The following is a 15,426-nucleotide window of genomic DNA, read 5'->3' as shown; positions in this document are numbered from 1 at the left end:
CTGGGGCTAGACTGATTTGTTTTAATGCTGATGTCCTTATCAACGCATTCAAATGCATTATTCAAGCATAGAGAGCACCCTGACATGCTTTGGGGTTCATGTGGCACTCCAAAAAAAAAGACTTGAATGCAGTGCCTAAACTATGCAATCCTGCTCTGCCTGTGAAGCGATTTACCCTCTGGTGCACTTTCCCCTCCAATCCGGGCCTTCTTTGAGACATGTGTGGCTGCTGCCTCATCTTGCATGGGTGGGGCAGCTAAGTTTTGAGAAATAGAAGTCGGGGTCTCTGGTTGGCACAGCAACCTCTAAGCAAAACGAATGCAGGAGCAGATTTATACCTCAAAGAATCCTTTGACTTGCAGGAGGTCCTGTAAGCATCGGAAAGGGGCTGGCCAGCAGCAGTGATGTAACATATTTGAATAATTCCTGTGTGAACAAGTCACATCACAATTTCAATTTGAGATATGACTTCTTCACATAGGAATTATTCAATAATTTTGTGTCACTGCTGCCACCGGCCACAGTGAAACACTCTAGCGTGGGGAGGGGAGAGCTGCATGTGATTCTCTGTCCAAATTCTATTCAGACATTCCGCCTTGAACTGCTGTTTGCTGCTGCCGTTTGTCACACCCCTCTTCAGCCCGGCCAAAGAACTTCAACCATCATCAGTGCTTCATTTGTAATCAAATAAGTGTCGGCCCTCATCAGGAGGCCGCTGCACTTTGAACCACCAATTGCCCCTGCCAGTGCTGCCAGTGACAGTACCAACATAACTACTAAGCAGCACACTCCTATAAGAATGAAAATTCAGACTATTGCAGGCCCCCAAATCCCTAAAGGTGGCTTGGGTGGCAAGTAATAGTCATTTTTAAAGTGTATTGAGATAATAAGAAACTGTAGTTGTGCTTATCTCTAAATTAGTCAGACAGTGCCACCATGTGGCAGACTGTCATAAGTGCCAGTGTTGATAATTTAGTATCCCTGCCGAACCCCGGAAACCACCTGCTCAAATTAAGCACTGGCCCTAATGCTTCACAACTTAAGCAAAGGAAGCTAGTGAATCAGTCAGCCTGGCAGCAGGACTCCCCAGCACTTGTGGCCTGGCAGCAATTGGGTGAGTCAGACGCTGCTCTCTCATTCTACAGCGACTCTGTCCTGCAGTAATCTGATCTCTACAGCATGTGTTATATACCATACTAGGCAACATTAAAGTATAATGGCGTGGTGAGACCTGTTTTGTAATTAGATCTTTACTTGGATTTTTTTCGGCACGCAAATCTTCAGTACTGCATCCCTAATGTTGCTCCCACTTCTTGAACGCATTCCTGTCTTATGTGTGACACCCTCTTAATTCGAATCATACATTCCTTTGCGTCAAAAAAGATTTCTCTGTTCAGGAAACCTGTGCTGAATGGATTTTGATGGCACTGGTCGGTGTCCAGTGACCTCTGCCTTGCTGCTAATGTATTTTTGTAAATACATGCTCTTGTAGATTATGCACACAGCCTATACTTGCACACAGAGGGCTTCTGTTGTCCTTGGCCTTCCATTCCACTTCTGGAAGTGCACATACGTGAATAAGGACAAGAGGACGCAAACGTGTTAATAGTCTCCCTGTCTCCTGCTAACTCGAGTTTTCAGTTTTCCAGTTTGCATTAAAAGGAACAATTCTGTTTATGCTATACATGACGATTGTGAGTTTAAACAATAGCTCAATAAAAGCAAGAGTAAAACAGATGCATCTAAAAAATTTGTTGATCTATATAATTTAAATATACCATTAGTTATGACATATTTCTGTTTTGGACGGCTAAGTAACTTTAGTCACAGGTGCCTTTTATCACAAATGCTGTTGTGTAGCAACTGGTTTGCCTAATCCCAAGCCAATTACAATCTATTTCATTGAGCACATTGTGATTACAAAGCAGATTACTAATGCAAAGTGAGTGTACTGTGGTAATCTGTCAGATTAAATACCTTTCTGCAGGCTTTACTGCAGAGTAATAGTCATCTACCCTTAATTCCCTAAATTTGAAACTACCGAATTCATTAGGAATCGATGGCTTTAGCAGCTAAGGTCTCACAACAAAATAGGAACAAGGAAAAATAATGTATAACTATTTCTTTGGTCTTTCAACTTTAAATAACCACATTCAAAATATACGCAAATACAATGTGATAAATCCTACACGTTAAAGAAATTGATGGGAAATGCATTATAACGCGATGATACCTCATTTGGTTAATGCAATTACTGCAGAGGTTTTGAGAAACAGAATTGAGGCCTGGTAGGTGCAGTGGGGAATAGTGACTTCTGTATTATGCTGCTATGAAGGTGCAGTCTGCGACTGAAAGCACTGTGAATATGCACAATTTTAAAAAATTGTATTACACACAATACAGGGTAGGCTTATGCAAAACACGCAGACATTTAGAGGCATATTTACTAGAAAATGGTGCGGCGGCACAAACCATCATGCTGTGCCAAGCTGCTTCATTAGGAAACTGCATGGATGCGTCATATTTACAGCAATACGACACATCCCTGTGTTTTCCTCTGCACAATTGGCTGCCTAGCGCCAACACAGGCCCCTTTGCACCAGGGTGCCTGCATTGCAGGGATGATTGTTTATGTGCAGGAAGGGACACCTTACTGCACAGAAACAATCTTCATGGAGTTTTACTTTTTCTATGCATGCTGCAGAAATCAGCACACATAGAGCAAAAAATGGGGAAAAATAAAGCTATTTTTACCTGTTTCACTTTTACGCCTCCTTTAAGGAGGTGTAAGAATCAGATGCATTCCCAGGTTTACAAAACCATGTAAATCTAGGAATGCGTCAGAATCCATGGGTGTTGCATGGAAAACACCCACAGCAACGCCCATGGAGCAGATTAATGCGTGAAAGGGGCCCATATTTACAAGGCCTTGAAAAGCCACGCAGGGTGGCTTTACATGGCCTTGTAAATATGGGCAGGCACACTGTGCCTCCGGAGCGTTGTAAAAGTGACGCTCCTGCGGCGTTAAGGAGCTGCAGGGGCGTTCTAAATATGCCACTAAGTGCTCATCATAAAACAAGTGTCAACCTTCAATTTCAATGTTTTTGCAGCAGTTTCAAGAGTTTTTTGAGAGTCTCATTGCTCCAAGGGTGTTATTTCTGGTATTTATCTCTTTCTATGCACCTCATTGCTTTGGCTTTATTCGCAAGAAAGTGTCACTCTAAGTGTCACTCATTTGGCAGTTGAATGCCAATCATAAGTGCATTGAATGAAGAAAATGTCACACATAAGCAGTCTGAAAACTTTGAAGTTATGAGTAAACCATGGAATTCTAACAGAAGCAGAAGGCTGTCAGTCTGCCACTTGATTCCAATTGTTCTACTGCAGCCTCCCACTGTGTTCTGATGAATAACTAAAGCACTTACATTCTTTACATAGGTCAGACGTGCAGCACATCTGATGCCATTGTGCTAGAGTAAAAGCACTAAAACCTTAAGCTTTCTTGAGAAATGAATAAAATGAGAGGGTTTGTTTTGCATTGAAAGTATGGTTTGTGCTCTAGTCAGCTAAAATGTGGAAGTATTTTCTATGAGTTCTCAATTGTATTTCTCATCCATGTCTGTAAAAGATTCTGACATGCAGACTGAAACATGTACTTTCATCACCTGAAGCAATCTGTCAGTTAACTCCCCAGCACGCTACTGTAGTGTACCACCGTGCTCTAATGAACAAATAGAGTGTGAATATTCTCACTTATGAAAAAAGTGTGACACACCTGAAGCCATCTTGATGGAATCAAAACTGTAAATCCAAAAGCATTTAATTTAAAAATAAATACAATAATGGGGTTCTTTTTGTCGTAGAAATTATGGTTAATGCTCACAAAAGCATAAATGAGGAAAAAGAGGTGGTGGGGAAGAGGCAGCAAACTGGACCAAGAGGGGCAAGAGTGCACACATGGACAATAGAGCGCGGATGAGAGGTGTGCAAGGGTAGCAAGCAGACCACCGGGAGCAGTTGCAGAGAGGCGTTAGTTTAATAAAGCTTTATTAACATAATAGAAAAATCATAAACATTAGTTCAACAAATGAATTCAACTGGAAAAATGAGACAGTATGTATAAGTGAGAAAAACATACTTGGTACTCAAAATAAATGTCACATACAAATATTAAGAAATGCCATCTAAGTGTGACCCTCACAAGTACATTAATTACGAACCTGTATAATATATAATGGCAATAAGGGTACCACATATGCCAAGATTATCATATTGGTAAACGGAATATTTTGAAAACAAAACAGGGTAAATGTTTTTCCCCATTAGTTTATATTGTAGCTGAGGGAATTTTAAGCAGGAAACATAAATATAAGCCATTTTTGGTTTCAGAAATCAAGGAGTCTCTCGACTAAATTTGATCTCTTAGCATGTATTGGGTATGTAAATTACAAAACTCGATGGAAATTCAATCCCATCAAATGTAGGCCATCGGGTCTCAAACAATATAGAGACCCTGAGAGTAAGATTTATAAATGAGGATGCTAACTCAAGAAAAGTGGGAAAATGCTAATTAGATTTCCTGCAGTGATTTCCATGGTACAGCTAAAGGGAATGGTGGTCGTGCAAAAAGCCTGTCTCCACTTGGAACAGGCTCTGGGAGAACAATCATGGCTATCTAAAATGAGCAGTCCACTCAAGGGAAAAAGTGTTACACTTATATGGCATTTATTTACTGTTTGTGTGTCGTTTTTTTTAGCATTTACCACATTTTCTGCACTGATGCTCTCCTAATATTCTGTTGAATTAATTTTTTGAACTCATGTTTATATTTTTTATTTATGCTATTAAAACTTTATTATACTAACATATCTTCTTACTTGAGACCACTGTTATGTTTTTTTACCCCAGGTGCTTCCTTTGTATTTCTTTGATGGCATTGCCAGCACAATGGACCACAGTGGACAGAAAGGAGAAAGCAGGATCATGCTCACAGAAAATGAAGCGCAGGGTGGGACTGGGTATGAGGCAGGAAGTAGTAGATGGAGGGCAGACCATCATAGGCAGAGCAGCAAACTGACCATAAAGGGTAGTTGCAAGAGGACACGGACAGCCTGACGGTGAGCAGAGGGCAGGTGAGAGGGGCGAGAATGCTGCTCACGGAGGGAAGGCTGACAGGAGCTGGGGTAGCTCAATGGACCAAAGAGGGCAAGTTGGAGGGGGCAAGGGCACATGCATGGAGAGCAGAGGACAGGGGAGAGTGGGAAGGGGCAGGGGCAGCAATCTAAGCACAGAGGGCAGGCTGGCAAGGGCAGCATAATGAACCATGGAGGGGAAAACAGACTGTGCAGAGGTATGCACACAGAGAACTGAGGACATGGGCCAGGGGCAGCAAGCAAGATGGTCCTGTATTGCTTTTGAAAAACATCTTCAATTTGTCTCGATGAAAACAACAACCTGCAGGAATTATTTACAGTATGTTCCAAAATATTGCATGTTATCATCGTCGTCACTCCTTGTTGCCGCTGTACTTCAGGTGGTGCATTTTCAACTTCTTCTATTCTGCTCCCTGATGTCATGTTTACATCTATACCAGAGCTATCTTGATGGGGTACTTAGCCATTGGGTGCTTCCATATGCCTCTGGTACTCTTAGAGTACTACCCAGGTTGGCTCCTGTGCAGCACCTGATTGCACAGGGTGCCTGTTACTGTTTGGGCATTTATATTTATTGCCCAGCTGCAATTGTAAACATTTCCAGACAACTACTTTCCTTTCAGGCCTAGCAGAAGGTGCTGGTGTTGATGATTATGTCAGCAATATCATGTTGTCTGGAGTGCTAAATGGCCGCTGCACTGGAGTTTGGCCTGAACTGGCCAACGAGAAGACTTCCTATCTAAAGAGCTGTCCAAACAGCTCCTGTTCACTCAATGTTCAAATCTTAGGGGCTCTTTTACTCAAAGGATACATAAGACCAGCATGTTCAGTACTTTCCAGTGTCATTGGCCTCAGTTCCCGTGGACAAGCAAGAAAGTCAAGAGGCGGCTCCTCCATTGGGTCGTTGGGCATCGCCCACTGCTTTCTCTCAGTGCGAGAAGCAGAAACATAAAATAGTAATACTACCATTTCATGATTCTGCTTTTTGCACTGCGAGAAAGCAGAAGTGCCTGGAGTGCCTGGTTGTGGGCGGGTGGGTGGGTGGTCCTGCTCGAGGGCAGGGGGGCGTGGCTAGCCCAATGCTTTGGGCCCTGACTGCTTTGGTCGGACTGGGGCTGACCAAAGCAGTCATGCGCACTCCCCCTTTTCTCTATGTAGGCTGCATGCAGCCTACATAGAGAAAAGGGCCTCCGATTAGGCTCTCGGCTGGGGCGATGTGCGCCTGCACTGCACCAATCACAATGCTGCCATTGCAGCGTTGTGATTGGTGGAGGGGAGGGAGGCTGCCTGTGGGTAGCTGCTTCCTGTTGAGGACTCGGAGAGCAGCAGAAGAAGCGCGACTCGGGACCCGGCTAGGAGTTGATGAGGCGCAGGATGGTGAGTTTTATTTTATTTTAATTCCCATGTTTCCTAAATATGTTTACTTATTTCGGAAACCTGGTACCCAGTCCCGGCCAGCAAAAGTCGCACCCGGTGCATGTGCACAAAATGTTGTGTGGCCCCTCGGTAGTGCAGCCCCAAGAAGTTATTTCCTGGCACATGCATCAATATTGCATTTTGCAATTCCTTAATTGCGAACAATAAGGAATCGCAAACTGCAATGCATCAAGAAATTGCTAAAAAAAAGTGATTTCTTAAAATTCCTTAATTGCGATTCTCTAATTGAGAATCGCAATTAAGGAATACCTCCCCATCCATTCCTATGGGCCTAGAGGCCCATAGGAATGAATGGAAAGACATTCTTAATTTGCAATTCACCATTAGAAATTCGCAAATTAAAAATGCAATTTCAAGGGTGCAGGGGTGTCCAAAGGACACCCTGTTGCACCCCTGAAATCTGCTTAGAAGTTCATTTTGCACACTCACATGACCCAAGGGCATGTGTGTGTGTAAAATGGAACTTTGAAAAATGCACTTTAGTGCATTTTTCAAAGTTTTCGCAAATTACCATGAAGGTCAACTTGGTAATTTGCTCCCCTTATTTGCGAATTCGCTAATTTTTAGAGTTTGATGCATTGCACTTAAGGAATCTCAATTTGAGATTCCTTAAATGCAATCGCAATTTAAGAAATCGCAATTTTGCGATTTCTTAAATTGCGAAAATTACAAAAATGTTAATGCATCCCAAAAATGGGAATTGCATTCGCAAACGGCCGAATTTTGCGATTCGCACCATTTTCGAATGCAATTTCCTTTGGTGCATGTGCCCCTTCATTACGAGTTAATTCTGTCACTATTTTCCAGACAGACATGTTTGACATCTTTATCGGCATACACCAGCGGTAGGCGAATTACACTTTTCTGAAGAAAATGTGTCATTATGTGAACTTCTTCTACGCACGTACAATATGGATGTTACATGTCTACGTGTAGGATGTTGGGAACGTGATAAAAGGCCTCCTTTCCGTGCAGTACGATGAAGGCAGACTGCACTGCCTGCAAACAGGACACAGCGTTGTGGATTCAGAGTGGCACCTTGGTGTTTCTGGGATAAGGCTCCTAGCGCGGGCTTATCCAGTATTCTATGTCCCCTGGGAGCCCCAGTTCCGGACATTATCTTCCCCATTCATAAATATGAGAAACCTCGTAGATCTGACATTCAGAGCATCACGGGCTCCCAGGTCCTTAATAGCGGCATTAGATGTTCCCCTCGACAGGTGCGCGGATCAGGCTAGCGGAGTGGGGGGTATTATTCAGCCTCCCCCGTCTTCAGGTGCCAGTATACCTTGCTATAATATGTGCTTTTTTATTTCTATACCGCCTCAAGCTCCGCTTCGTTATTTATCCTGCTAGGCCTGGCCATTACCTAATTTAAACGTACTCAAACTAACGAGATCGGAAGAATTAGTTTGTCCTGCATGGATTTAAACAGGTTACCAGCTAATTAAACACAAATGTTTGCAACAAATATCTAACTTACTGAACTACTATTCCTACATGTATATTTGGTTTAAATTAATCTTTAATAAGGTTGTTGTGGTTTCATAAAGTGCTACTTGACACATGCATGCAGCTTAAATAACAGAAAACAGTGTTATGTCAACTTTAACTCATAACAAATAAGATGCTTTTGTTTAGTTACTGAATTGCTCGTTCATATGTTTTCTGAAAGACAATGAACAGCTTTTGTATGCTTAAATATATGTTTGTCGAAGGAAGACACCTATTTAGAATGGAATCGTTGTTATCTGAAAAGATGTGCGTCTCCCATTCTTCTTATGTCCCGGATACATCACTGTCATTGTAATTACTTTTTCAAATGTTTGGACGGAAGCTCCTCAGTTTAGAAGGCTATGCTTTTCCTGTCAATGTCAGGCTGTGAATAGGTGTTGAATTCTTGTCAGAGCCGGTCCATATTATTGCATATAATTGTGGCCTAAAAAGAATTTGCAAGGTCTCAATTATCTGCCTGGCTGAGAATAGGACCTCATACTGAAACAGTCAGTCAGTCAAATAACTTTATTCGATTCAAATAAATCATAAAAGTTTACAGAAAATCGTAAGTTCATATAATATAAAATTTCTACACATAGTTTAAAAGCAATGCACAAAATAAATACCAGGTTAGGTAAATTCAATAAAAGCAATTTACCAATTCGTAACGTCTCCTAATTAGAAAAACAATTTTGATAAAACTAAGCACAGAGCTGCAGATAGTAACAGTTGATAGCGACCTCAAATAGTTATGACCTTCTTGGTAAGAACAGGGACGAATGTCCCTTAAAATAGGCTTAATAAAATTGGCTCATGGGTCTTTGTAAAGTGTGCAAATAAGCATAGGTGCATTGTGCTCTGTTGGGCTACATTGTTACATGGACAGGGGGGGAAGTCTCTCACACCAACCCCCCTGTTTCGGAAAAGCCACAAGAAAGTGCAGTGTGCTTAAACGAAATCTAGTCATTAGAAAACGTGAACGGACCTGGGTGGTAAAAAACAAATAAAATTGTTGCTGATTTAAAGGTACACAATCCACTGTGTCACTGATCTGGTTAGACAAGCTTAAAATATTATGATATGCATTTTAATGCCCATTTTCATATTGTGTTGAATAGACTCCGGGTTATCCTAAAATCTTCAAGTCCTATTTTATAAAAAGTTTCTTTAACATAACGTAACCAAGGGACCGCCATTGCATTGTCAAGGTTCATACAGTCTCTTCGGATATCTCTTGAAAATAATAGGTCCTCTGAGGTCCAAATCAAAATTTTCCCCATAGAAGCAAGGGAGCAATATGAATTATGTCAGCCACATAGTCAATACCCACCTCAGAATGACAGAATTGAGTGGGGGAACTACTGGGGACATACTGAAGCAGTCATGAAGAAAAGAAAGACATTTATGTAGCAAAGCTTAATGCAGAATTCAATAAACTATTACCGGATTATCTGGAAGATTTTATTTAATTTATATGAAGATACATCTTCAATACCTTCTTTATAAATTATATTCGTACCTAAAAACATTTTTTAGGGTTCACCACTTTCAAATGTCACCAGCCGCCACTGCAAATGACTACTTTCAAAAGTATAAAATAAATTCAAGGTAAATGTTTTGAATATGAGTGTTAGATTGCTTTTTGTTTTTAGATACATTTGCATGGAGAAGAGGTAAATGATTTGACAACACATAGATGAAAATAATGTACATATCTACTTTCAAGGTTTACATTGTATTATAAGAGTATGGAGATCAGGCCGATGTTGTACATGGGAATGACTGGCTGGTTATCGTTGGGATGTGTCAATCCCAAAGTAATCAGGCCAAGCTGCCTTCTCTTCAGAGTTGACCAGTGTGAGTATATAGCGGCATTTATTCACTTGACTTCAATTGAGTTCTGTCCTGCAAAAGCATGCCACGTTGGCTGGAGGTAGTTGTCAACAGTTGAGATTTGAGATAATCGTACTTGATAATTTTAACTTCAACCACTAACCAATCTATGGGTGGCAGCAGTGCACAGAATCAAAACACATCCATCAGCAGGACGGAATGAGAGTACACTGTTTAGGCTTCCACTCCAAACTCACAATTGTTGTTTATAAAAAATCTTGTTCTCTTTAGATCGTTGTTTTAAAGTTAAATAACGTTTCTAATGTGCATTTAATTTGTTGTCTATCTTATTAGAAAGCAAAACTTGGAATGTAAATCTGAGAATGAAAAGAACATTGCTGAGGACCAACGAACCGGCTGGGCCGAAACCATTATTCTAAAGTCAAAAAGGATGCAACATCTACAAGCTTGCAATGTTTTCATTCTGTTAATTTTTCTGGGTTATTGGTGTATAAATGTTAACAAATGCCCTTACCAAGCAACTTCAAGAGTTAAAGTCAGATGTACTGTCCTTATTCCCCAATAGAGTGCAACATTGCCATTTTAAAGGTGTGCCGGAGCTTGTGCCATTCACTTGTATTTCAGGTTTGCCGCTTGTGCTCATCATTAAAGAACAAGTGTACCAGATACATTTCATGAGTATGATTGATCAGATCCTTGGTCAAGTTACTTATGTGACTAAGTAAATATAAGTGAATAAAAATCAATCGAATCTCATCAGTTATAGATATGATTTTTAGAATTGTACAGATCATTCACCCAAAACATCTTTCTAAAAATTGGCTCATTGTTATGATGACAGACATGTTATATCGAATCCCTGAGTGAATGCCCTTCACAGGGACCTGAAAGAAAATAGTACACCAGTTGATTACGACTGGAAATGTATGGTTCTGTGCTGGTAAATATACACTACATTACACTATATTAGAACATTGGAATGTTGGGAGCTCCATTGAAAACAATGGAGTGCTCCGGGCTTATAATGGCTGGTATAAGCCTGGAGCTCCAACATTCCAATGTTTCTTTGTTCACAGCTCTGGCTGTGAACAAAGGCTTCAGGGAGCCTGAGGGGATTCCAATGCCCTCACGCTCCCACAAGGCTGTGTTCTTTTTTTTACACCATTCTGCCCTCTAGTAGCAGAATGTTCTAATAGCCTTATAGCCCTTCGTAGCTGGGCTATACCGGCTATTAAAGTCCCTCTCCCTTTACCGTTGGAGAGGGCCTTTAATAGCCGGTATAGCCCTCTACGTCGGGCTATAAGGCTATAATAGACTACACAGGCTAAATGTTCTCTGTACGAAGAGCCTCATCATTGGGAATGTCCAGTGTTGTCACAAGACTGTTACCGTGGGGTAGGTATCATATGCACTATTTTTTTGCTGTGCCACATTGTTCTTGAAGACCTGACTAGGTTAAAAACTTTACATAAAATGTGAAATCTCACTAAATGTTTGTGCTTCCATTTGTCAACCAATTAATTAACAGGGTTGGGAATGTTTCACAGCACAGTATGCAATGACAGTCAAATTTTTCTTGACTTCCCATCTTGTGGTAAATAATAAAATAGATTGAATACACTATTTTCAACTTAGCATATTGATTCAATATGCAAATTACTACATTCTGGAATCAATTTGAAAACTTGATTGAGGTATTGATGGTTGCTCGTAGTGCTATGTAATACATTTTCATAGTAATCCAGACTCCAAACAATAGCCTACTCCCTACACATTAAAGGAGTACGGCCTGGTCAACATGTGAGAACCAAACAAAACCGAGGAAATCAGATTTTGTGGATCATGTTTTAGCATTTTAAATACTACAAGCAATCATTTTAATAAAAAAACATAAAAGAAAAAAATGTTGTGGTACTGATCTCAGAGCAGTGTAGTTAAAGGTTGGTTTACAAAAGCGGCCATGGCTTGCAACTGACTTTCTCCTCGACACAGTTCCTAATATTGGAAATAATTATTTTGTTTAGCTTACAAAGGAGGATATTTCTTTGTAGTCTGCTTTAACTGCTTAAAGCAATTTTCTTTTGACATATTGTTTTGTCAGCAGGAAAAGCCCAATAAAGACCAAACCCAGAAACAGAGATCTGACACAGTCAATTGTTATTTTTTTGGGAAAGAAAAGTAGCTGATTTACTGTCATTTAAATGAAAGATAAATTGCAGTGTATAGAAAGAAAGCATATTTTGGCACTACAAGGGGCGTTTTGTATATTTGTACGCTATGGGTTGTTGTATGTAAAGCAGCAGGAATACTCTTTTTTTATTCAACCTATGAAATACTAATGTAGCATGCCATATGTATTTGTTTTGTTACCCTACTGTTCTTTTCATTTCATCTGTATATTACCAGACTGCAATGAAGTAGTAGAGTATTTAAACAACAAAGGATAATCGCTAAGTGCAATAATGTATTTAGTGTTTTTATTTCATTATTTTTCGAATGTTCATTTTTAAAAAATAAACGGAATTACAAAACAATTCATTTTTATGGCTTTTGGTATTTGCTGAACTCATTTGTGATTTCATTCTGTAACAGGCTTATAAATCATAGAAAGTTTAATGAAAGGGCGTAATCAGTGAACCAATGTAAAGTGGTTATTTTTAACTTAACATGTTCGGTTAGGACATCAAAGTATAGTTTAGAACTTGTTTAAATAAATGGACACACAGGGTCTAATTACAATGTTGGGCGAACTTAAATCCACCCGACACCGTTTCGGTCCTGGGACCGATCAACCTCTGGTTGGTGGTCCCGATCGCCTAATTAGGATGCGACCGAGCACTGTTTGTTCACATTCCACTTTCCCCATGGGAGCAGTATTACGGCTGTAAACCGGCCATAATACATGATCCCATAGGTAATTGGGAGGTTCTGTTCATCCCAGCACACAGTGGCAGGCACCTCAAGGTGCTTGGCACGGGTGCAGGTATCAACAGGGGGGGCCCCTCGGCCTCAAACCGGAGTCCGCACACACAAGGGGGCCTTGCTGGGGACCCACAAACACGCTTTCTGCCATAGTTTCCAAGTCAGACAGGACTGCATGGAAACCATGCTGGAAACTGTGCATCGCAATCCCAAGGGCAGAAAGGCCTGCCCTTTGGGATTACGAGCCGGTTCTGACTAGCTGATAGACTCCTTGAGACCGACGGAAGCCAGTCAAAATGACTGGCTGGTTTAGTTTCAGACCGCCAGCATTGTAATGAGTGTAACGATGGGGCCCAGAAGGCTCCGACCATCGGTTTGAGTTCTGAGCCACATTGTACTCGGCCTAACAGTGTCAATATTTTTATTAGGGAAACTGAACATTTGTATGTTCGTATGCCAAAATCAGTCTTTAGCAGGCTTATCTGGTTTGTATAGAGCTATATAATCCAGTAAAGATCTGTATAATCCAGTAAAGATCTGCTTTTTTGCAAAATGATTCAATGAATGAAACTTTTGGCTAGAACAGCTGCAGTGATCAACCCCCACTTGAATCGGTTGATTAATGCCTCATTGGCCTCGGCCACTGTTCCACTCTCCTCAAAGCAAGCGCTGATTATTCCCCTTCTCAAAAAGGCATCCCTCGACCCCAAGCTCCCGTCCAGTTACCGACCTATCTCTTTGCTCCCTGCAGTGGATAAGGTATGTGAGAAAATGGTCAATTAACAATTGACCGCCTTTAGAACAGCATGGCCTCCTTCATCCTGCCCAATCAGGTTTCTGAGCTTCCTACAGTATGGAATAAGCATTGGTAGAAATCTCTGAGGTCATATGTTAAACTTTAGATACTGGGGGCAGGGCAGCTCTTGTCCTGCTGGACCTGTTGGCCGCTTTTGTTGTGCCTCACTCGCTACCCCTAGCCCGCCTGCAGAAGCTAGGCATCACTGTCTCTACCAGAAATTGGCAGAACTCTTTTCTGGAAGCCAGAACACAAGAAGTCTCGATACCCCTATTTATGTCAAGGACTGGAGTTCCCTAGGGGTCTGTTTTGAGCCCACTGATGTTCAACGTTTATATTTCACCCTTCATCCAGATTGCAGAGGACTTGGGCAAAACACTCAGCTTCTGTTCACCTACTAACGAGAGCAACAGGCCTGTCAACAATAGGGAGGCAGGGGATATGCACAGAGCACCTTCAAGGGTAACAACTCCAAGGATCAAGGCAGAGGCACCCCCCGAAAGGAGCCTCTACCTCAAAACACCGTCTTGCCCCATATTTCTCCGTGTCACACGGCACTTGTCATGGATGCTCCTAAGATTTCTTCTTCACTGGGGGGGGAGGGGAACCACCGGAGACCGGTGGGTTCCATCTATCACCAAGCACGGCTATTGCCTCAGTTCACCTCAGCCCCACCAAATAGCCCACCCTGTACACACACCTTCAATCAGAACACCTCGCCCTACTACAAGAAGAGGTGCAGGCTCTACTACTCAAAGCAGCTGTGGAGCTGTACCCCCTCAACACTGGAGCAAAGGTATCTACTCCCTCCACTTCCCCAACCCCCAAAAAAGGATGACTTACTCAAGCCAATCTTTGATGTCCCGTCTTTCAACAAAAACATCCTCTCAAAAAAGTTCGACATGATCAACTTATAGGATGTCTTTTCTCTGTGGCAGCAAGGTGACTTAATGGCCACACTAGACCTGAAGCATGCCTACTTTCACACTTCCATCCATCCAGTCCATCAAGGCTTCCTTAGTTTCATGGTAAATGGCCAGCACTATCTTTTCAAAGTGTTACCCTTCAGAGTCACTACAGCCCCAAGGGTCTTCACAAAATGTCTAGTGGTGGTAGCTGTCCACCTCAGAAGTGTGGGACTCACATATTCTCCTACTTAGATTACTAAAGGATCAAATGTGCAGGTAAATGGGTGCCTAGCCCACACCTAAGCTACCATCTCCTAGCTCCACAGCTTGGGGCTTACAGTCAACTCCATTAAGTCCCACCTTCAGCCTCTTCAGGTTCAACCCTTCCTGAAGTCAGTCATAAAGGCAGTCTTGGACAAAGCCTTCCTAAGCGATCAAAGGGTGGCAGCATTTCAGCAGCTACTGCTCCTTTCTCAGTCACCCTGTCCCCTCACAGTTTTAACGCCGATGCACCTCCAAGGCATGATGGCCTCATGCATACATATGGTCCCTCAAGCAGGGCTTCATATGCATCCATTCCAAGAGTGGCTGTCAGCACAAGGGTCACAAACAGAGGGTCACTGGGAATTGTCTAGTGTCAATAGGGGCCAGCACCCATCGCTCCCTGCAATGGTGAGACAGCACCAACCTGTTGTGGGGCAGGTCCTTCTCAAATCGAGTTTCACAAGTAACCATCATGATGGAAACGTTACTTAGTGAGTGGGGGTTCGACCTAAACAACATGACAATCCCGGGTCTGTAGCCACCTCATCGAAGGTGTGTCCACATCGATCATCTAGATCTTCTAGCCATACACTTA

At 41.9% G+C, this 15,426-nt stretch overlaps 1 protein-coding gene across 1 annotated transcript in view; it reads left to right on the top strand.

Annotated features, from left to right (window-relative positions):
• LOC144762748 (uncharacterized) overlaps positions 1-12,475 on the top strand; it is a 712,524-nt gene extending 700,049 nt beyond the window's left edge. The window contains exon 21 of the mRNA XM_078648000.1: positions 10,275-12,475. Coding sequence (XP_078504126.1) covers positions 10,275-10,295 — 21 coding nt within the window. The 3' untranslated portion in view covers positions 10,296-12,475. The remainder of the gene's footprint in view (positions 1-10,274) is intronic.
• The last annotated feature ends 2,951 nt before the right edge of the window (positions 12,476-15,426 follow it).

The sequence above is a fragment of the Lissotriton helveticus genome, chromosome 6 (genome assembly GCF_964261635.1).
Source record: "Lissotriton helveticus chromosome 6, aLisHel1.1, whole genome shotgun sequence".
Lineage (NCBI taxonomy): Eukaryota > Metazoa > Chordata > Amphibia > Caudata > Salamandridae > Lissotriton > Lissotriton helveticus.
The sequence above is the reverse complement of the archived record's forward strand: the minus strand, read 5'-3'. Positions and strand labels throughout refer to the sequence as shown.